General features: G+C 40.8%; 2 protein-coding genes across 2 annotated transcripts in view; one reads left to right on the top strand and one right to left on the bottom strand.

The window, feature by feature from the left end:
* The window catches only part of LOC108791274 (ras GTPase-activating protein 4-like), a 94826-nt gene extending 89555 nt beyond the window's left edge, over positions 1-5271 (top strand). The window contains exons 18-21 of the mRNA XM_018561710.1: positions 1011-1146; positions 1542-1662; positions 3391-3449; positions 5071-5271. Of these exons, the coding sequence (XP_018417212.1) occupies positions 1011-1146; positions 1542-1662; positions 3391-3449; positions 5071-5201 (447 nt within the window). The 3' untranslated portion in view covers positions 5202-5271. The remainder of the gene's footprint in view (positions 1-1010; positions 1147-1541; positions 1663-3390; positions 3450-5070) is intronic.
* A 9680-nt stretch (positions 5272-14951) lies between these two features.
* Positions 14952-24710, bottom strand: part of SYAP1 (synapse associated protein 1) — a 17202-nt gene continuing 7443 nt past the window's right edge. Inside the window, exons 6-9 of the mRNA XM_018561709.1 lie at positions 23283-23428; positions 19861-19919; positions 17199-17343; positions 14952-15461 (exon numbers count right to left, since the gene is read on the bottom strand). Of these exons, the coding sequence (XP_018417211.1) occupies positions 15334-15461; positions 17199-17343; positions 19861-19919; positions 23283-23428 (478 nt within the window). The 3' untranslated portion in view covers positions 14952-15333. The remainder of the gene's footprint in view (positions 15462-17198; positions 17344-19860; positions 19920-23282; positions 23429-24710) is intronic.

The following is a 24710-nucleotide window of genomic DNA, read 5'->3' as shown; positions in this document are numbered from 1 at the left end:
TGGGCCCCCAGGCTGAGGCCCCGGTGCGCCAGCACCGGCCGTAGTTCTGCCACTGAGCATGTTGTAATGGCTGTGATAAAATTATGCTTACATCATTTTATCACAATGCACACCAACACAACATATGTCTTTGCATTGGGACTGCGTTGGGCAATGGTTCCCAACACAACCCAACAGGACTGGTGTGAACCAGCCGTAACATTAACATGTAAATAGCATAGAACAATGTGTTTATATATTAAGGCAATTATTGGAAATCTTCAGTAACTGTTGCATTTATTCCTCACTTGAAAATAGTGTTCATAAGTCAAGACCAGAGTCTGCAAGATGTTATGAAACTATTTGGGAATGGGGGAGGATTTAAAAGTTTGCTAATGATTGGATCACTGACCATTAACTGCCAACAGGTCATCAAACCGGCTTTGTGTTTGCTGAATTGAGTCTCATTTAATGATTACGTGCAATTCCTGTTTTTCTCTTTATAACGTTTTCCATATTTACAATATGGTGCAAGGTATATGTTCTAGTTTCTCTTTTTTTTTACATTCAGTTACAAAATCATTGATTTCAATAGACTTTAAGCACCAATTACTAGGTGTCCCAGCCACACTCATACCCTCTTACGAGAACAAAAGAAACTATTAGATAAATCTTATTACCCGAAACCAGATAATATTGCATGTTTCAAAACTATTCCTGGCTACTGCAAGTTATATTGCTAGTCCAAAATAAACATCAGTGCAGTTGTGAAGGGGGCAGAGTAAGTGGAAGGTAGACAGCTATGCGGGGAAATGATATTATCAAAAAGCAATGTTCTTCCATGGTTTGGTGTGGTCTAAATGTTGCATTTGAACTTCAGACCCAGCCAACATGAAGGCATGCCCACCAAACCTGTGCAGGTGCTCGGATTTTGGGTGACCATTTGTGGATGCCAGAAATGTTCACCAGTACCCTCTTTTAAAGCTTATACGCATCTACTAAAGTAAAATAAAAATATAATTCTATTTTAGTGTGTTAACGAGTTGAATCAGTGGCTATCGGCATTGCGAAAGGTCTGTGTCAACAACAGCAACATGTTGTGCGCATATCATCCTGGCGTGTTTAAAGGAGAGAAATGGAGCTGCTGCCACCAGAAGGATAAAGGAGGTATTGCGCACTTTGTGGCATTTCACTAGAAATGGTCTTATTCAATGACAATTCTTTAGTTCTCAATGCATTTGTAACTAGTTTTCAGTTAAGCAAATTTGTGACTAGCTTTTGTTTATGCATTATGATATAAGGAGTAAGAACTGAGAAATAACACCATCTCAATGATTATGTTTCATGCTCCTATCATACTATGTCCTGACAACACTGCTTTTTTTTCTTTGGACATGTTTTAGTGGCCACGTTGTAAAATGATTACTTGTTTAAAACATTTAGAATTAAAATGTACAGAGTAGGTAAATGCCAAATATTAGAAGTATATTAGAATAATTAGAATTCAATTGGTGAATCAGTATAACAATGTGACCTGTTTGTTATATCTTTGTGCAAATCAGTTGCTGGCTGTGACAAAACTCGACATGAAGTCACATTACAGGAATGGAATGATCTCCTAAATCCTGACCTAGAGGCCCAGCTCATCTTCAGACACCTGATTGGAGTAAGGCAACAGATGAAGTAAGTGAAGGCAAATATGTTGTAATGTTACCATGTATATGCACACATATACTATAATATAATGATTGTAACTTTAAGGTTCAGCACTTTCATCCCAGTGAGTCATACACTATACGATGACATTTATCTGGTCTTGTGCTGTGCATTAGTAGAATAGTGAACAGCACTCGAAGTGATGCTTAAGTAAATGTATTAAAGTGCAACATCAGCCAATGTTCTGTTTTGATATTGGATAGAGTAAAAAAAATCATAATACTTCTCTTGGATTTGTATTGCTATTTGTTCCCCCAATGGGGGGATTTCTTTCTGTGATGGCAGTGGGATGGGAAGTGAGTAGAATTTCTAGAATAGGACACAGACAGTAATAAAAGTATTTTTTCATAAAGCAGGAAAGTTTTGGAAACCAAGTGTCAGGTTTCTTGTGCTATGTCATTGTTGGGCAAATTCCCTTCACTTCCTGTGAGTCTAATTAGACCACTTTGTGGATTTGTTACATGTATACTCACGACCATGTTTGTAGGCCAAAGCATGATTTACAGTACATGACAAGTAACAGGGATCATGCATAAAAATTGCACAGAAAAAAACATAGAATAGTTGGCAGTGTTCCTTGATTAGTCTGAGATAACAGAGCATATCAGTCTTCCTTGCTTTCTATAAGTGAGGTATTGAAAATGAATTACATAGGGCATGACATTTCTAAGCAGGTGAGAAGTGAAGGAAATCCTTCATTGGTCCTAGACTTTTGAAGCTGCTTAGAGATGGTATAGTGTAGACCAAGCTCTCTACTTATCGTTTGATATAGTTGACACTTTCCTTCTAGTTAGCATGTACCAGGAATAAACTTTGATGTACTGGGAGTTTTCTTTGCTTTGATCCTGCCTAAGCTCTGCCTGGACTAGGCAGTAAGAAGCACATCATTTGTGATCATGTCAAGTTTTAGAGGGCCACCTTTCACTTTTATATTGCAAGGTAAAATTTAATATAGGGTTAGAGTTTTTTAGGGCAGCTCTATTGTTCCCTCATCCTAACATGTAGGGTACATGTGGACCTAAAAGCCTTACAAAGCACCATCGTCACTAAATAGCAGGCATCTTCAGGTGCCAGCCCACCTTTAATCCCCTGTAGAGTGCACCAAGTCTTCTGAAGACCTGGGCATTCTACTTTGCAAATTGTCAGCAGCTTTCTTGGTCCTTGGCTTAGCCTGCCCCTTTCCACCTCCTCTTTATTTCTATTAATAAGAAAGATGATATGAAGGTGATTGTTAAGGCATTTCCTGCTGTAGATGACAATTGTCTTCCAATTCTGCTCCTACATTTTCACCCTGTCGCCTGCACCCTGGTGGACACTACATGTGGTCAAGTTAATACATATTGCACAGACATGCTCTCTTTTTTGACTATTAAGATGCTGGTCCAGTTATGTGCAGCTAATGCTTGGGCACATGCATGTAGACAGGAAGTGGCTGGTAGGGTCAGCAGCAATAAGATGCAAACATGGATGGAAAAAAGGGGGGAAATGTATTTTATATAAAAAGAAAACATGGTAAATGTTTATTATACGCAGCTCTTTAGCACACTAAAATGATCCAGTTAGTGTTTAGATTTGCTTTCAATGGTTAAATACCAGTGTTCAAGACCCAGTGTTTTGAAATCTTAAAGCCTGATGATAAGTATACTACAATTTATCGAATATCCTTTGCATAATATAACTTTTTTGTATATGCAGGGAGAAATATGTGGAGCTGACAAAGCGTGATAATACTGGAAAATCTCATCCAATTTCAGGTAAGTCTTTCAGGTACTCCTCAACACAATAGTAAGACTCTGGCACATTACTACCTTTCAGTTTTCTCAGTCACTTCTCTCTTTACTTCTAATTTGGTTAGACTTATAAAGCTTGCCTTATTGTTTTAGGATCCACTACTACATAACTAGATTTCTTTCACAAAATGTTTTTTTACAGTCTTTTCAGTGTATGACACACAATTTAGTGTATTTTAGGGGCACAAAAATGCACCTTGTCTACCTTGCCTAGAATCCTAGCACCGGCCCTGAATATATCTTGCATGGAATTGAAGCTGCAGATTACACGACTGACACTCTGATCTATGATGATAGTGTCCATTACAGAATAATGGCCAAATCTGACAGATGCAGCAGTCTGGGCGGTTTGATTGTCCATATTGTTGTAGGAAAAATGGGAGCAATAGCCACATGCATGCATCAATGCTGCCCTCGCATGATTGTGTCTTTCATTGCCAATGTTACTTTCTTGAGAGCAGATGTCTTGAAAGTTGTCAATCTCCTATACAATAGTCATTCATCAGCCAAGAGGACCTAAGACAGTCTATCACTATTCTTGAGACTACAGAAGTTCATCATCAAGCATTTATATCTTTGCAGAGTAAACCTGTTTTGTATGTTCTTGATGTAGGTGGTTGATAAGGCATTATAGATCATCATATACCACGTCTTTTATTGCTTTCCACCGATTCAGCCTTCTAAGGATTACTCAGCATCTTTCTTCTCTTATCTAGTGAGTTGTGCAGTGATGTGCAGGCATTAGTCTCTGCCATTCCTGGGATACCGGCAGGTCATTGTTCTTAAAGTGACACTAAACTCAGGAGTTACATCTTACAAAATGCATTCAAGTATCTTAATTATAAATGTATCTTATATGTGTATCACTGGGCTGTAGATCCTGAAGTTATAGTCTATCACAGGAGCCAGCTTGGAGCGGTGACTACTTTGCAATACACACAGGGGCCATGGGAAACAAAAGTAGTCACCCTCCAGAAGGAAGGACAGTGTCGGCACCAATTCAGAGATGATTTGAGGGTCTACAGCTGAGTGATACACAAATGCGATACATTTTTGTTAATAGTCGAAGATTTATCTCCTATCTCCTCCTGAGTTTAGTGGCACTAATTATTTCTGCATGCACAGTACTGCAGCAGAAGCTCTGGTCAGAGGCTTGTGCCTAAGTATATTGTATTGATGTGGAGGGCATGGGGGGAGGGATATGGGTCTTTGTTATGTGAAAGTGCAGATAAATGTAACAACATCCAAAAAAAAATGAAACTTGAACATATACCAGCCCTTTAAGAGGGTTGATGTGGACAGCAGGTAGCCCTTTATTCTACAGAAGCTAGGGCCAAACTATGAGTAAGTATATCTGTAATAAATAAGTCAAGGCAAGTGGACTTGCTGTATTTTTCTTGAAGACGTTTCACTGGACACCCAACCAGCTTTCTCCATTCAGAATGACTTGTATAAAAATCTGAGTAAGTGGCTGTGAAATACATGCAGCTATGAACTCATGAAGCACTTGATAATGCTTGTCACTTTAGCCAATATATAATATGACTGCTCGGTAATCCTCACACATTGTGTGCTTCTTTTTTAGATCCTGAAAAGACAGACAGCATTACACAGCTTTTCCAGATACTACAAGACCTTGAAGCTGCCCATGATTCTTTCCTATCTGACTCTCCAAGTATAGCTGATCAGGAGAAGAAATACCTGTTGGAATTGTAAATAACATCTCTGTACAAATGTAAGGCAGTACTGCAGTAGGGCTGGCAGAGGTGATAGTCTTTTTCCATGGCTGGTTTCCACAGAGCCAAAAGTTTGTGACAGACATAAAGGGGACAGTTGAATTGCCCTGCTTTAGACCTATCTCTGTTGAGAGCTGGGAAGACACAACTTGATAGTGTTTGCCAAATAAGCTACAGTGAGTGCTTCCCTTTCCCAATCTATCCCAACAGGAAAAAAGCAGTTGCTCAGAATATTAGTTTAGCTAAGCCTTGGAGGCGTATATGATGCTGCATGTTTTAGCACTCAAACAGCTCCAGGTATAATGACATGAAGCTCAAATGCTACTAGCCCTTAGGCTGCCTGTGAGGGTTTGCCAAACTGCCCTTATGGCAACAAATCTTTCAAGCGCTACAAAGCACTCCAAAGTCTTGCAGGGTCGGAAGGGGAGCAAGACAGCGAAGTGCTGCATAGGTTTTAGGAGAAAATAGCAATCAGGATAATTTTTCTACCTCTCCAATCAATGATCACAATGATCAGACATCTACCTGCCCCACAAACCTATGATTATTGCCCAGCTGCTTGAAACAGCTGAAGTGGGCACTGCCATATCCTGCTTCCTCTTTGTTCATCGGGCTGTTGCTACTTTATACCATGGCAGGCTCAGAACAGGATCACTAGGATGCATCTGGGTTTGGACCAACCTTTGTAGGTATGTGTTAATATTAGCTTTTTTCTCTTGCTGAGCCATTAAAATATTAGAACACAAAAGTAGGCACCAGTCAGGATATTACTGTAGACACCTCAATCTGCGTAGAAAGGAAATGGCTGTATTTGCCCTCTGGGGTGAAATTTGCCAGCCCTCCACTGTGGTATTTACATGAGCTTATTTAACAAGGAAAAGGAAGCTATATCATCCAATCGGCTTAATATTTCACTGATTTAGAGCACCGTGAAAGCTATATCTCCATTTTGCACATTTAGCATAGTTCTTTGAATCGCCTTCCTGTATAAATAGAGGCCAATGTTTAGTGTACCTGTGCTACAGATATATTATTACCAAACAGCACCTTATGCTGCCACTTGTATGGAAACCTGAAAGTAAGAACATATTTAACCAAAAAATATATTTAAAGATGTTCATTTTTATTTATAAATCCAATTCAAATTAAAATCTGTCATTATACTTTCTCAGTAGAAAATGAGTCTTTTTTTTATGTGAAATCTTTTACTATGAGATAATGGCTATCTGCTCTCTTGTTCGGATGGAGAGCTATATGGAACCTTTATGAACTAGGTTATATACAGGTTTGACTTTATATTTAACATGAATGTATTTGGTTTTGTACATTATGCTTTCCATATTACAACTACTTAAATAAAGTAACAAGAAACTGTATTTCCCACTCTCTGGGGTGTACCATGTATCTTTACTATAACTGATATGTGGGAGGGATCAGTATTTTTGTGCAGGATGGCCTTAGAGGGGAATATGCAGAATATGCATACATAAGGAAGTGACTGTCATTATAAACAAAATAAGCTGCTAGCAAGTATACCGTACATTCACCTAGAGGTGCCTACACATACCTGCAGCAGCTTTCATTGCTCCCTCTATGCCTGAAAGCCAGTCAGCTTTCTAATCTGACAAAGCTCCAGCACTTCCTAATAGTAATGGAGCTTGCCCTCACTTCACCCATACATTTTTATTGGCAAGCGAAGCAGCCCACCATAGAGATGGGCCAGTTAGAATGTGTGAGGTACAGGAGGAGAAAGCAAGTTATTATACTTCATAAAAGCAGAAGCTTTGCCTGTTTAGAATAGCCTGGCAGTTGGGCATAAAGGAGGCAATGAAAACGGCTGTAGGTATGGGTAGACACCTGCACTTTATATCTGCTAGTAGTTTTCTTTTTTTAAATGAGACACTAAGGGGGTGATTTAATAACCTAAACACACGCACGCACCAGGTGCGTGTGATTTTTACACAGCAAAACGTATTTATCAACCAAAAAGTCTCTAAAAGCATGTTTCCACTAATGCCATATATGGAAAAATCATGCACATGATGCATATATAATGCTGCTTCACAGTTTAGAAAAAAATGGTTAGCTCATGCATTTACATTCCTGCATTCATCAACGCAAGCAACACAGCATAGAGCTAATTTACACAACATCACCTTGCAATTCATGCGGGGCTTTGCACAACACACCTGCTGGGTGTGTACACACTACAAAGGTGTTTAGATTCCACCCATAGATCATGCTGGGAGGGAACACACTACAGAGTTGTATACATGTTCGTGGTGTGTTTATAAGGTTAGTAAATCAACCCCGAAGTGTCAAATACCAGTAGCTTGCACTAGAGGGAACATAGGGTCCAGGTTGGTTCTTAAAGTGCTGTGCTCACTGCAAATGATCTAGGTGCCTGTATAGCCTCCCAGATCACTTGTAGTGGACTGCCTGCCTTTCAAAGCATCACCAATGGACAATTTTGTGTACCACAGTTTTTCGCCATTGCATGGGCCCACACAATTGTAATGCTTGACATGTTTGGTATCTACTCAATGTAACCGCGTATTTTACCACAAAAGTGGGTGTTTTATTGCTGTGACCACTCTGATCAGTACAAAGGTTCGGTTTAGTATCTTTGGGGTTTGATTTTATTGTCTTTTTACTTAAAATGTATTTGTATTAAATTATGGTTGACTTGACCAACAAATTAAAGCCAAACTCCAGATAACCCTTATTACGAAGTTACAGAAAGTTTTTTTTTTTTTTGGGGGGGGGGGGGGGGAATATTACATTTTTGCTTTTGGGTTTAGATACTCTTTAAAACTACTACCATGCATGATAGATTGACTGACTTCTGTATACACATCATAAAGGTACTCTCAAAGTAAATTGTGGGAGCTAAAAATTCTACATAGCCATATTCATATATAATTATATACATTCATTCCTTTTTCTTTTATTAGCAAAACAAATAAGTGGTTTTTTTTTCCTGTACTGGTACTGACACACCTATCACATGTGATCACACCGATGTGCTGGACTAGTGGAAAATATACACCAAACCTGTAAATCCTGTCCATGTCTATATACACGGCAAGGATTTTGGTGAGCATTATTGCGGATGTTTACCTGCTTCTGCTCCTTCTGAAATCTTTTAAAACGATTGCAAAGGTTACACCTTTGATTAGCTTAAGGATAGCCATACACACTTAGAAGAAACCATACAAAGTATGAGACATGCGTCCCTTCACCATGCAGAGCTGTTTAAAAATTGTAAGAGGTCTAAACAGATATGTACCACCCTTTCATGTTGGATCGCTCAAGGGGACAGAGAGGAAAGAAGCAAGGAAGTCCCAGGCTGAAGAACATGGCAGACCTGCTCATCATTGTCTTTGTCGCATAAAGTTTGAAGTGTAGGCGTTCCCTTAAGACTCATCTCTTCAGGGAAGCTTATCCAACCTAACCACTAAAATATCAATCTCTCAAACAATTCATCCCCACACAGCTACCTCCTCACGTATCACTTCCCCCTCCCGTTAGATTGTAAGCCCTCCGGGGCAGGGCCTCCTTACCATCTCGTCTTGAATTGTATTGTGTTGTGTTTGTAATGTCTTCTTTATATTGTAAAGCGCTGCGCAAACTGTTGGCGCTATATAAATCCTGTATAATAATAATAAAGTGTATGGGACGAAAAAGCACTGCGATCTGCCAAAAAGTAGCTCATGTACTTTTTCCAGGGACAGACATTTTTCTGTATGCGACAAACAGGGGCCATAGAAATGAATGGGATTCCTTGTCTTGAGCATTTTGTCACGGCTAGCTTTGAACAACAAGACACCTAGGTGTGAATGGAGCCTAGGTGCTGTAATAAAGAACAATGCATCGCTATCATCCCTTCACATGTGCAAGAATCTCCCCATAGATTACACTTTACAATAATCCTGAGGCTGCCATATTCCGTGTAAAAAGGTGCCTGTAATTTGATTTCAGGATGAGGACAGAAGTCTGAGAGGAAGTCAACACTTTAATAGGAAGATAAAAATTCTGGGAAAACTCACCTACACACAATACTGGTGCAATGCAGTGAGATTTTATTCTTTTTAGTAGTTTTTGACAAATCTAGTTTGCTGCAGATTGAAATGACACGTTAACAACAGATCACAGCTCTTAATGGATTGGACTCGGCCGATCATTGATGGCCCAACAGTTAAACTAACTCAATAATATACACTGCCTGGCCAAAAAAAAAAAAAAGTCACCACCTGGATTTAGTTTAGCAAATGGGTAAGAGTCTTCCATTGGATAATAGGTGTAAGTTCAGTAATGTTATGTCCGCAAAAAATGAGGTCAGCTGCATACCTGAATATACTGAATGGCCAGGCTTTTCTATCAATGGGTTTTTTCTTCCCCGATGACACATTGGGGTTGATTTACTAACCTTATAAACACACCACAAACATGTATACACCTCTGTAGTGTGTTCCCTGCCAGCATGATCTATGGGTGGAATCTAAACACCTTTGTAGTGTGTACACACCCAGCAGGTGTGTTGTGCAAAGCCAAGCATGAATTGCAAGGTGATGTTGTGTAAATTAGCTCTATGTTGTGTTGCTTGCGTTGATGAATGCAGGAATGTAAATGCATGGCCTAACCATTTTTGTCTACACTGTGAAGCAGCATTATATATGCATCATGTGCATGATTTTTCCATATATGGCATTAGTGGAAATATGCTTTTAGAGACTTTTTGGTTCATAAATACGTTTTGCTGTGTGAAAATCACATGCACCTGGTGTGTGCGTGTGTTTAGGTTAGTAAATCACCCCCATTGGGTATATTCCAAGATGACAATTCATTGGGCTCAAATTGTGAAAGAGTGGTTCAGGGAGCCTGAGACATCATTTTCACACATGGATTGCCCACCACTGAGAATCTTTGGGATGTGCTGGAGAAGACTTTACACTGTGGTCCCATCATCACTACCAGATCTAGGTGAAAAAAATGAATGCAACTCTGGACAGAAATAAATGTAGAGCCAAAGGAAATCTCACCGCTCCAATTCCTTAGCCACCATCAGAACTCCCCAGGTGCTGGTCTAATAGGTGCGTCTCCACCTTGGAATGCAGCAGTATACGTACAGACCGCACTATCCAGAGGATTCCAATACTTCAGACTTTATTGAAATTCACAGCAAATCCAGTAGATCAGTGAATAGAAGTGTATAAAGCAACAAATGCCAGCACTGCACACCCCCAACCAACTACAACCTAGTTAGCTTTATACACTTTTTCACTGATCTACTGGATTTGCTGTGAATTTTAATAAAGTCTGCAGTATTGGAATTCTCTGGATAGTGCGGTCTGTTCGTATACTTCTGGACAGAAATACTTATAGAAAAAATACAGACCATATGCAAATGTTATGAATATATAAAGAATTTTATTTTTTTCGAAAGATGATTCAAATGTATGTGAATGCAGAAGTTCCCATCAACACGTAGTAAAGGTTATCCTGTGTAATTATCAAATTATGTTTTGATGCTTTTGGGGGGGTTTTTTCTACCTTTTTTAATGTATTTTGTCTTCAGTCACCTGACCACACAGCAATTGTTCCTCTCCTCTTCCTAGTAGACAGGGAAGTATGCGTTTGCTTTTTATAACATCTTCTATGTTAACACACAATAAAGAATGTCAGCACTCGCATTCCTCAGAACCTCTGTGCATCAGTGGTGCAGCATGTTGGTCTACTTTTTCTTTTTTTTGGACAGAATATGTTCCAGAACTTTAGTTTGGCCCTACAAAAACTATATATAAATAAATGTTTATTCTGCAATTCACCCCCTAGGCACTAGAATCATGTTTCTGGTACAAAGGATGGTTTACCTGAGAGATAGTTCTGCAGGAAACACAAGCCCTCCAGTAGCTTTCAGTGTTAGAAAAATGACTCCGTAGGACAACACAATTATCACACCAACATTAAAGTGAGGGAACTCACCATTGTAGAGGATTCCTGGAAAAGGAGTGATCAGGGAATAACTGATGTTTTCCCAAATCATCATCCAGGACGGTTTACTTGAAAAATCACCAAGATGTATCCTTAGGATCGGATACTGTGCAACACATTGCCAGATGGTTCTTGGCCTTGGGAACAGAGTGGAGGGAAGCACAGTCTCTTAACCAGGGCTCTCAAAATACCGGCCCACGGGCTAGTTCAGGCCTGCTAACTGGTACCAGTTGGCTGGCTGCGGGGCCGCATGAAGAAGAAAAAAAAAAAAAGGTACAGACCGTAATATATACACATTAGTGTATATATTATATATATTGGGCTACATTTACACCTGTAAGTTTAGGTCCGCTTAAGGATTCCTGCGTCAGGAACTTGCGCTTTTCCGCAGCAGGAATCCCTAATCTGGTGATTACAAGCGGCAGCTGTCACCTGTTCAAGTTGATGATTTGGCCAACAGCCGATACATGTTTATAGATAGTCCATTGTCCCATCGCACTCCTGACTGCGTGAATCCCTTCAAGAATTGGGTGCTGCGGTAGTCAACGGGTCAAAGCAGAGACACCGGCACTCCAAATTTGCAAAATACGTCTATTTATTGACGTGCATCTTCGTAGAAAACAACAAACATTTCGGGGTCACAAAGGATCCCCTTCATCAGGTAAAACATACAGTGTAAGTGCACATAAACTCAGCTGATATATAGCCCCAACCCTAATCAGAATGGCCAAACATCAACCTCCACATTGACTCCATGACATCATGTTCCCGCCAATTGTGATAGCATTAAAGTGACAGATTAGAAAACACAATATATGTGATATAACGTGCATATGGTTACCTCCAAATAGCTGTGAATCAGGAGCCCACTCATTACAAGAGATGGAGGTCTGCCTTTTAAGTGTTCATAACCCGTCAGAATATCATTAACAGCCAATGTAACGGGGAAAGACACCACACATGGAAATCCGCAAAAGCCGGTCTCTGCCTTAGTTGTTGAAAGCACAACCAGACATCAATACGTTTGTCTCCAACTGTAGAGCGGAAACTCTAGATGAAAAGCGAAAGAGGAGTCACCCCACTGCCTGTTGATTCCCACTGCGCTCGCGGAATCAACGTGCATTCCTTTGTGACCCCGAAACGTTCGTTTTTTTACCACGATGCACGTCAATAGACATAGTTTGCAAATTTGGAGTGCCGGTGTCTCTGCTTCAGCAGCCGATACATGTTAACGCCTGCACACCGCATGTAATCGAATGTGATATACATGGTTAGAAATCAGTCACTCTTCCTGGACGCATTAATTGTGCATCCATGGAGTGATTGATTTATAACCGCATGTAATCATATCACATACCATTACATGCGGTGTGCAGGCGTTTACATGCTGCGGCTGTCACCTGATCATTAACTTTAACGGGTGACAGCTGCCAATTGTAAATGCCCCATTAGGGATTCCTGCTGCAGGAAAATGCAAATTCCTGACATGAATTCCTAATCGCACCTAAACTTACAGGTGTAAATGGGGCCTTATTGGGAGTATAGTGTGTGTGTGTGTGTGTGTGCGTTAGTTTGTCATCTATGATTAAATTTAAAACCAGTGGGGAAAGAAAAAAAAAAAAAAAAAAAAAAAGGACACACACACACAAAATATACCGGCATTGAATACAAAGAATCACAAACACATATACTGACATTATAAAACACACGCAGACAGTATGTTTTAGTTGAAGTATGACATTTTCTGAAATTTGGCAAGCGGCCCCCCACATGGGAGAAGAAAATGTGTGCCGTGGCCCCCAAGTGAATTGAGACCCCTGCTCTTAACTCTAGAAAGACTATGTGGAGAAACAAACAGAACTGAGGATGTGTGTATGCAGAAGGCAAGAAACACAAGAACTGAGGGCTGGGAGCTACTGGAAAGCATTTAAAGCCACACTCCAGGAAAACGTGATCATTTACTGACCTCATTAGGTGTCTACATTATTAAAACTCTGTGTGTTATGTCTGGAGGACTGTTGCAAAGTATAAAAATATTACAATAGAAACAAGGGGAGTAAGGAGCTACGCTATAAATAGATTATAATATGTGATCTATATCAGTCTCCAGGGTTTCCGTAAACTAATTCAAAAAAGAAGGTTCCCCAAAACAAAGAAATCCCTATATTGGAGCTGATCAGGTAAACAGGTGAGACAAAATGGTAATGATGTATAAAAAATATATTTAATGACAATTAAAGAAAAATACACATAGGATCCAATATAACAAGACATCTAAAAACAAGTAAAAAGACATCCCCTTGAAATTCCACTTATAGTAATACGAGTGATAATCTAGAGACCACCTCAGTGGTAAATAGTCACTAATATATACACATAGATGTGTTTTAAAGACGGATAACCGCTGTTATCTCGCAACTGCAGTGAAATCTGTAGGAAACTGAACGGAGATTGAGAACAGCTTGTGGGCTGAGGCTGCTCCATCCTACCATCCACCTTTCAGCCCAGTGTGTCTTTATTCACTTCGCTGTGCGGCCGCACACGCTGGAAACAACCACCGGATTATTTTCTGGATTAGAAGTGATCGACACCCGCTGATCAGTGTGAGCTCAATTGAGCAGGGAGTGACACGCTCATCGGAGCCTCCAGACAAACAAGGATAACTACTATCTGGAGTCACAATCCCACACTAAGATACACCTCACAGAATTTACTCCATCCACGTTTAAACAGGGGACCCTACAAGGACTGTCCCTCATCGCAAACCACACAGGTTGTGAGTACGCTCTGATACATGGTATCCGTCTTTAAAACACATCTATGTGTATATATTAGTGACTATTTACCACTGAGGTGGTCTCTAGATTATCACTCGTATTACTATAAGTGGAATTTCAAGGGGATGTCTTTTTACTTGTTTTTAGATGTCTTGTTATATTGGATCCTATGTGTATTGTTCTTTAATTGTCATTAAATATATTTTTTTATACATCATTACCATTTTGTGTCACCTGTTTACCTGATCAGCTCCAATATAGGGATTTCTTTGTTTGGGGAACCTTCTTTTTTGTATAAAAATATTACCTTGCAGCATGCCGCCTCCTGCACATAACATCACCTGGGCACTGAGGGAATAGAGAGATGCGTCTTGAGCACCACAGTATTCTGCATGCATCACCCGCCCCTTTTCACCATTGCCTATTCACACAATGTCTTCTATTTTTTTGTATAAAGAATCAAAGAGACGGCATGCCGCAAGGTAAGATGGACACAGTTACATCACACCTGATGTCAGAGGCAACAACACATGCCAATTCCATCTTTGGTCCTCGTTTGTACCATCCTTACTTTTGCTACAACCATAAAAAAAGCTGGACTGTGAATGGCTGTCCTTACATTTGTCATTGTAAACCTTGACCATTAGAAAAGTAAATATTTGCACTGTACCCTCGTATTTAGAGTCTCCCCATAGGGAAGCCAACCTGCATAGGTCATGTGGTCAAAACCAAATGGATATCAAGTGACAAGAAGACGCTACGAAAATTAAAATCATGTAAAACTTTACTGAAGGTCATAACTTAACCAGTAATTGTGTATAGCCAAATAATTATACTCTGAAATGGTGTTCAATTAGAAAGAAATACATAAGACAAATCATTACTATAAAGATGTAAACCATTGTTTGGCACCTAGGCCTGTACTTTAGCAGGGGTGTATTGAATGTTCAGATTCATTTTTTTTTCTACACAACTTATTTTGAATATATTAGGATGAGCAAAAAGACTATCTTGCATAAATTACAAACCCATACACCATATAGTTTAAATCACTTTAGTTTGTTACATCAGGAAATGATTCCATCTGAAAAAAATATAGTTACAGTATAAAACTATAACAGAGAGAGCATCTCATAGGGCCATGCATTCTCAAGTGACAGAGTTCATCAACCAGAATCCTTGAGCGCTTACATTTAGTGGTGATCAAGGATACCACGCAGATGTTGACAGGGTCACTTGAGCAAGTAAAGGCCATTGTGCCTTTGCGCAGGAATGACTGTAGTAATGTTACACCAGAGACGAGACATGTTTCGGGTCAGCCTGTATTCAGAGAGAGTACAATTAATCCTCCTGGAGAAGTTCCTCTATCTCCTTGTCCCAGCTTTCATCCTTCATTTTGTCACAGCTAGAGACGACTTCATATTCTTGAACCACTTGTTGTAATTCCTGGATCCAGTCTTCTGATTCCTCTGAAATGTAGAACCCAAGAGTTAAACTAAGTTTTAAATGATTTGTATCATTGCAAGATCTTTCTGTGCTATGTGTGGGTTTCCTCCGGGTACTCTGGTTTCCTCCCACACTCCAAAGACATGCTGAAAGGTTAATTAGCTCCTCTCTAAATTCCCCCTGCATGTATGACAAATAGGGACCTCAGATCCTTGAGGGCAGGGACTGATGTGAATGTGCTCTATGCAAAGCAATGCATACATTGTCAGCGCTATATAAATAAGGTTACCCATCCCAGCTGTTCAGCCTGATCTCTGCTCATCACATTGAACAGCAATGGGAATACCATTGTAGGCAGAAAAAGACCAAGTGGTCCATCCAGTCTGTCCCTTTTTTGATAGCTCTACGTTTGTCTCAAGCATATTTAAATGGACTTACTGTTGACTGAATCACTACCTCAGTGGGAAGTCTGTTCCTGTTATCAACTACAGACTTCCATTAATAAAAAAAATGAAAAATACTTTCTAAGGGTTATTGTTGAACTTTCCTCCTTCCTATTGAAAATCCTGTCCTCCTGAATCTTATTTCCTCCCTAATGTATTTAAAGGCTTCAATCATGTCTCACTTTCTCCATCTTTACTCAGGACTGTACATAGTAAGTTCCTGCACTTTCATCTGATATGTTTGACCCTTCAAAACTAATTTTTGCTGCCTGTCTCTGGACTCATTCTATCTAATCAAAATCTTTTTTTTAAGTGAGATCTCCAGAACTCAAAATGGTATTCTAGACGAGGTTGGACCCATTCATTTATCAGGACCAACTTGCTCCTGCTGGTGATCACTCTAGGCGGCGCTTTGAGGGGTCTTTTGGGTGTTTTGTTGTTGCCCATCCCTCAGTGTGTTACTGCTCTGTGACGTCCCTACAGTACAGGATCTCCGATCTGTTCCCTGTGTCCTTCAATGAACGGGAGAGAAAATAGGATTTTTGTACTCACCGTAAAATCCTTTTCTCTCCGTTCATTGAAGGACACAGGCCTTCAACCTTTATGGGGTGTACACTCCTAACTGCTTGTTACTAAACTGGAGACTTGTCAGTAGGTGGGGGGTTTGGCCACCGGCAGGGGCCGCCCCTAGGCTGTAATTGGTCTTTAGTTTTGTGCCTAGCGTCCTTCTCCTGCAGGTGGCGATATTACCCTACCATTCAGGATCTACGATGTGTTGCCTGTGTCCTTCAATGAACGGGAGAGAAAGGTCCATTTTGTTTGGCCGGGGTGCCTTTAAGCAGGTTGTCTGGGTCTTGACATGTTTGGTGTCTATTTACCCGACGTGACCCCGTCTTTTATATTTTACCAAAAAAGTGGGTAATATTAGTTGTTTTATAATTTAGTAATTTCTCCTGAATATAGTAAAAAATAAAACCCAGTGGTGATTAAATACCACCAGAAGAAAGCTCTGTCACCAAAAATGGTATAAAATATATTTCAGTACAGCGTTGCATGACGGAATAAATGTCAGTCAAAGTACCGCAGCGCTGAATACTGAAAAATGGCCTGGCCAGGAAGGGGGTCTAAACACCTGGTCTTCAAGCGGTTAAAGAAAAAAATTAAAAAACACACATGTATATTATTTCTTTCTATAATTAAACTGCTTTAAGGAAGAAAGAGTGAGTGAGTATAACTAGTACATCGTAAAAAAAAAAAAAAAGCAAAAACCAAAAAACACAAATTGAAAAAAATAATAATAATCCATAAACTGAGCACCTTCTGCTGTGTCAAGCTCGTCCTTTTTGTCCAGCACAAGCTGTTCCATCTCTTTCCGTAGGTCTTCTTGGTTTATGTTGCAGGAATCAAATGCTTCACTCACAAATTCAGATACTTCTGGGCTGGTAGAAATCTCTTCTTCTTCCTATGAAAGGGAAACACACAGTGTACATTTCAATTGTACATATTATGGAATTGGGACAAAAACAGATGTTTTGATGCCAATGAAAATGTATGAAACATACAAAAGCACAAGCAGAATAAAAGGTGCTCCACATAAAAAGATTTGACCGCACTCTGAATGAATCTTCAACAAATGTGAAAATGTATTAATCTCTGTAACACATTGCGATACAAGGATCCCATGGATCCGCCTCTTACATGTTTCACCATCACGGCTTAGTCACAGAGGTAAGTTTGTTCTCCTTAGGGTAACGGGAGGACACAAACTAGCGTCCTCCCGCCCCCTCCCCCGTCCGTTCTGCCAGTCAGCGCTGGCAGATCGCAGCGGGGAGAGGGGAATCCAGCCCCTGTCACGGGCCGAGAGTCGTGACAGGATCGAGAAGTGAGCGAAGGCCGGTATGTGTTAGCTCACTTCCCGATCTACTGAGCCGACCTGTGACAGTCTCATTGTCACAGGTCGGCTAGAACTATGAGGTGAGTGAAAAGCACTCATCTCATAGTTCTCCTTTTAGTATTAGCTGGTATCTCCTACATGCAGGTGTGGGTAAGTTGTTCACGTACAACATTCAGTTAACCCACACTGTGCCAGCCACAAACAATGTAGAAGAAGTCACTCACACATCTAGGTCCCATGCATCAATCCGTCCCTTTTATTGACGTCAGATACATATGACATCACAAGTACAAAGCAACGTTTCCAAAGCTAGCATGGTGCCTTCATCATGCAAGCAGTCGCTGTGCTTCTTGCCTGATGAAGGCACCATGCTAGCTTTGGAACGTTGCTTGATGCTTGTGATGTCAATAAAAGGGACGGATTGATGCATGGGACCTAGATGTGAGTGACTTCTTCTACATAGCTTGTAGCACATGAACAGTGCGTGGTTTCTGCTCTTGTGTTCAGCCACTATCCTGCTGGGGTCATCCCCGCAGTTATTTTTACTGGCTTCCCGTTTACTTGGTTGATTGAGTTACCTTAGTGGTTCAATGAGAGTTATAGTTCCCACAGTACTGCTTATGTGTGTCAATAATAATAAAAACTCATTATAAGTGTCACACATTAACGCCTTTCCATTTCTTTAATATAAATCTTTTGTTGAATTGTTTGCATTATAAGTACATGTATTTGATGTATTCTATAGAGATATGCTGGCTTTCGATACTTAATGTGAGATTGAACGAGGGTCTGCATTATACTCTTAGTTATTAGGTTTCATTTTTGTATTCAAATGTAAAGTTTGATTTGTATTGTAATTAGTTTTAGAATGACACATTGTTTTTAGCTGGCACAGTGTGGGTTAACTGAATGTTGTATGGGAACAACTTACCCACACCTGCATGTAGGAGGTACCAGCTAATACTTAAGTGGCATAGAGGTAAGAACAAACTTACCTCTATGACTAAGCCGTGATGGTGTATCCATGGGATCCTTATATTACAATGTGTTACAGCGATTGTAAATACATTTTCGCATTTGGTGAAGATTCATACAGAGTGCCGTCAAATCTTTTCATGTGGAGATATCCAAGGCAGCAGCGAGCCTCACTGACCAGCACCTGGAGAGAGATCTTGCAGCTAGTTGATCCAGGGAATCTTGCAGCGATGGTTTCCATTTTTGTTTGAATTGAACTCAGACTAAAGCTGCTGTTTGTGATCACTAAATGACATAAAATACAGTAATACCTCGGATCACGGACGCTTCTGTTACCGAACAATTCAGTTTACGAACAGAAAGTTCAGCAAAATTTTGCTTCCGTTCGCGAACTCCACATTAGGTGACTAACACAACCATCTTCCCCGCTCGGACACGTGGTCTTGGCTTCCTCTAGTCCAGATTACGGTCACATACAGACCTGTGCACACTTGCTGTGAAGCTTTTTTGTGTGCTTTTTAGCACATACAGTACTGTACAGTATTATTTAATCCAGCATGGTTCCAAAGAAAGTGCAGAGCAAGCATGGTGGTAAAAAGAAAGTGCAGAGCGGTAATGAAGGCGACAAGAACTTGCAGAGCGTTAATAAAGGTGACCAGAATGTGCAGAGCGGTAAATTTGATTCGGTTCGCAACCAGAATTGTGGAATGAATTAAGTGCGTTAACCGAGGTACCACTGTATATAATAAAACTCTCAAACCCATTGTAGCCAAATCAGACTAAGTCAATCATTTAAATAGCAACCAAAGTAACGGTGTCTGTTTTCTAGACACTTCCACTACCTAAAATAGGGGTAGGTGGGAACCTCGGCACTCCAGTTGTGTTAAAACTAGAAATCCCATAATGCCCCTTACTCTGTTTCACTGGCGTGCCGAGGCTGGCTACCCCTGAGCTAAAACATGACTGAGTGAAGAATGCTGTGTAATGCAGACCTGATTTCTGTCATGTTTCTTTACTGATAGACAACCGCACATGTAAAACACAAACAGCAGAAACAAAACAAATGTAATGTGATATCATAGCCATCACATGAAGAAGAAATGACATTACCTCCTGGGTTTTCATTTGACTCTTTATAGCAACTGGTGGAGTCTTTGGTCTGACAGTCTCTAAACAAGATCAGAAAGATGATCACTGTATTATAGTGATAACAGTAAGGAACATGATATACTATATGCCATTTGTACTGCATATTACAGAGCCGCTTTATTACTCTGATGCTTCCTTATATTTTTAGGACTGCGCTGACTGGTTACTTTGTGTAACCTTTTTTGCTTCAGCTTCCAGTTTTTAAAAACTGAACCCGTAGATACATTGGTAAAACCATTGTAGCCAGCATTAATCATTGTAGCCAGCAGCCACTGCAGGTATTGCTTACAGGTTTCGAAAAAACAGACTCCCTATTCCCGAACAAGTGGCCTCTATAACCATCCTGGTAGTAAGAGGCCAAGTGATCCATAACTGAAGAACACATGCACATGCATCAATACAAAAAACAACCGCTGATGCGTTTCTGCCTTGCTTGGCCTTAGTCATAGCCGACAGTCATAGCTGATGCGTTTCTGCCTTGCTTGGCCTTAGTCATAGCCGACAGTCATAGCTGATGCGTTTCTGCCTTGCTTGGCCTTAGTCATAGCCGACAGTCATAGCTGATGCGTTTCTGCCTTGCTTGGCCTTAGTCATAGCCGACAGTCATAGCTGATGCGTTTCTGCCTTGCTTGGCCTTAGTCATAGCCGACAGTCATAGCTGGCAGCTATGACTAAGGCCGAGTAAGGCAGAAACACATCAGCGGTTGTTTTTTGTATTGATGCATGTGGAATAAAGTTTGATTTTCTTTGGAAGATCATCGTATGCTGATTCTACAGTTTTTGACTATCACTCCAGAAGAAACCGGAAAAACAAACCGGACTGAGAGGAAACTCCTGTTGTTTAAAAAAGGGGATGAAGTTTAGACGGGCCACTCATAAGATCACATAAGGGGTTGTGGATAATTTCTATTGCTATAGCTAAATCAACACAATAGTTTCAGAGTCACATAAGGATATATAGATACGAATGAGACAAGTTATAATGTATAACCCACCTAGGGGTGCACCCCCTAGTGGACACCCATAATATTATACAGCCAGTTCTAAACTCAGCCACGATGACAAAGGCCATGAGGGGTCCCCTACATTATTCAAACATTTATATATGTTACCGAAAATCAAATAGTCAATTGGCAAATAATAAAAATATGACTAAAGCATCACAGGCAACCGGTTTAACTCAGGATTGAAAAAATATATATGATCCAAATACATAGGCTTCAATTACTGAAGCAGGAAGCATTATGTTTGGTGTATATTGTTCAGAGATAACAACTAAAGTTGATCATATCATTAAGACCTGGCGCTACATGAGCCTCCGTTTGATGGATCCATCTGCACTCTCTCTGCAATAGGGATTTGTCCCAGTGGACTTTTTTAAACAACAGGAGTTTCCTCTCAGTCCGGTTTGGACACATATGATGTTTAAAAGTTTATTACTTTACAGTAGTGAAAATATATGTATACTTGTGATTATATACGGGTAAAGGTACTCAGGAATGTCATTTAAGGCCCCACAGGTGCCATTACGTTATATTAAAGTATATGCAATACTCGAAGTACACCTTTTGAAAAACGACATAGCCGGCTGATTGCTTGATTGTGCGAAATCTGGCAGTCTATTAGCCTCATTAATCGGCTATTTAATGCATCCATGCAAGACTCAAAGTACACGCCTCTCTGAGGAAGCCCCTGTGTGGTGAGGAAACGCGTCAGGGTAACGTGTGCTAACAACTTCCCTGGACACTCACCAAAGCTCATCCCGCACATTAGTCTCGGCTGAAACTGGGCGTCTAAGTGCGGAGACGGAGCGCAGCCGGCTGGGATATGGTCTGAGTCTAGCTGCATCGGATGTTACATCAATCCAGCAGAGATTGAGAGAAAAAAACGACCGGACGACAGTTTGCGCTATTTACACAGCCTGTGGATCCAATACGGCACCTGGAAACTTCTCACCGTCGAGACTCCTGCACCTGCATCTACCTTTCAGCTTTGTTCACTGTGCGGCCGCACACACATATATGGAAGTGCTTTTGGGATAGCTCTCAAATTTGAAATTCAAGCCCGAGGGCTAGTGAGAGTCCCAAGCAAGGGAAAAAGGGATGGGCGCTTACATCTTTCAGCCCTATTCACATATCCCTATCTCTGGATCCTAACTACTACTACTGGATACGCTTATTGAAGCAAATTAAATCATTCAGTGCTGTGGGACTCGAGCAGGCCTGTCTCTCCCCGAGCTCCCTGAGCTACATGAGCTGTGAGTAACTTGTGATACTTTGTATCCGTACATGAATGACATTGTATGTATCTGCTCTAATCTTTCATGCCACATCAGTTGGTCTGCAGATCATCCATGATTCTTTAACCACTGTTTATCTAAGGGAAGTTTTTTAATTGTTTTTAAATGTTTTGTTGTGGATGTATTGTTTAAGTTTTTTCTACGATTAAATATTCAATTTGATAAATTATATATCTTTCTACCCGTTTACTGAACCAGCTCTGAATAAGGGATTTCTATAATTTGGGGACAATCCATTTTTCGAATAGTTTTGTTGAAACCCCGGGGACTGGTATACTATATATTAATATTGCTTTGGCGTAACTCCATTATGTTCCCTTTTCTTTTCTGCAGAAGGTGCCATCTTAGCCTCTATTTGGATTGCAGTTGCCATGGTGCTGCACGGTATCAGATAAGACATCAACCATTTGAGGGATCAGTTGAGAGCCGTAATAAGCACACTGGTAGCCTTGACAGTTGGCATGCCTTAAAAATAAGTGCTTTGGGAGACATTAAATTGGTGGGTCAAGTTCAGCACTGAGCTCCTGATTGTCCACCATCACCTTAGCAGAGCAGGGCTACCGATTGCCCAATACCACTCTAAGCCTGATTACATTCCAGCTAACAAAATCCTTCTCCATAGACCGCATTGTGTCCCAGCTATTCCCTACCATCACCACCACCCGCTACAAGAAATGCAGCCACACTTTGCCACCTACCCTGGCTCCCAGAAGACAACTCACGGTCCCCAACCTTCCAACACTCTGCAGCAAAGATGCACTCTGCCAGAAGTCTTGACTGGACTCTTCCATAGTCAAGACGTTTTATAGCTATGGTCAGAGCACGGCTGTGTATATGTAGGTAGAGCACTGCTCAGTTGCCAATCTTCTACACTTTGTTACTATGATAGTCTACCGAGTAGGATTTGCCCCCTTTTACCATAATATATTACTATTGCCTATATGATTGCCAGGCACTGCTTAAACAAATGGGTACATATATGTGGTTACCGGATACAGTAATACTTATATTATACTGGATGGAAGGACCTCTGGATTACAAACATTTAGGTTACAAACGCGTTACAAAAACATAGTGCTAGTACCTTCTAAACCCCCATCACCTGGCTTGCCATTTGTCTTATCAGATTTGCCTGTGGATTGCTGGGCTGCCAATGCAGTTAGTTGTGCAGATTGCTTTATTAGAGATACCCTGTAAAAATAGTTCCTCCAAAAGGCTTCTTCTTTCACCCTGAAAAGCCAAAAAAATAAATAAATATAATGATTACCATAGACTGATAACCTATTAGACTTAAAGTGTATGTCCAGCTAAAACTTTGTTTTTTCTTAGTTTTGGGTAGAGTGTGGAAGGGTTAGAGCCTGTGCCTGCTTTTTATTGCTAACCAGGGCTCCATTAGATAGATATTCCCTCACTTCCTGCCATCAAGCTCTTCTTGAAGGCAGATTCCATCCAGTAGGAACAATATGATACTTACCCAAAGGATTACAAGTAGCAATCGATGTACTCTGGAGAAGAAAACCTCCCTTAATATCATTCCTAGATGTTTTTGTGACTTTATCAATATTTTTACAATAGAGCTAGCAATTGCTAAAATTCCAGATAATTGCTGGCTTAATTTTGACTGAGCTAAGCAGGATAATAAAAAGGGTTTCTTTGTATAAACACGTTATTCATTGAACGTACATTACTCACTTGAGTACCAGCTTTGAATAACCCTTCATTAGGAGGCCATTTGAGGGGATTAATGTGCATGGAAAGGGAGGTGAAGGGTTAATATACAGGTCACAGAGACAGAATGGAGATGGGATGTACATGACTATCATGTAAAACTGGCCATACACCTATAGAGTATCAGCAGATTTGCTGTGGTCAGATGGAAAAGTGCAACAGATTCCTCCATCTACGCTAAACTGTGTGGACAGAGGGAATCTCCGGCTGGGCCAGGTTTCAGTATCTTGCTAGTCGGCCCCACTGGCTCTCAAAACACCTAAACAATCTGATTGGATGCTGGGATTGTTCAGGTATTTTGACAGCCAGTGGGGCCAACTAGCAAGATACTGAAGCTTGGCCCAGTGGGAGATTCCTCCACCCACATAGTTTAGTGTAGATCAGGGGTTCTCAACCTTTCTAGGGCCGGGACCCCTTGGTAACATTTGCCAAGTTGTGGTGACCCCAAAAACATCTGGCGGCGTGGCGGGAGAACTGACACTGCTGTGCTAGGAGAGAGCCGAGGAGGCCTCTCACCTAGCACAGCAGAAATCACACAGCGACCCGCAGGTTGAGAACTGCTTAACCCCTTCGTGACTGACGACGTACAGTGTACGTCGCCAGCATCGGGGCTGTTTAAACAGACTCCTGGTGACTTTTGCCGCCGGGAGTCTGTTTAAACTTGTAGAGCCGACTGTCGGCTTTACAACAGAAGCGATTCTGGCGACTTCCCTGTCGCCAGATCGCTTCTGCGTCCCGAAGAAGGGGCCGCCCCCCCCCGCCGTGCTTCCCGGGCTCCGTTGCC

The sequence above is a fragment of the Nanorana parkeri genome, unplaced genomic scaffold, assembly GCF_000935625.1.
Source record: "Nanorana parkeri isolate BGI_ZX_2015 unplaced genomic scaffold, ASM93562v1 scaffold539, whole genome shotgun sequence".
Classification (NCBI taxonomy): domain Eukaryota; kingdom Metazoa; phylum Chordata; class Amphibia; order Anura; family Dicroglossidae; genus Nanorana; species Nanorana parkeri.
The sequence above is the reverse complement of the archived record's forward strand: the minus strand, read 5'-3'. Positions and strand labels throughout refer to the sequence as shown.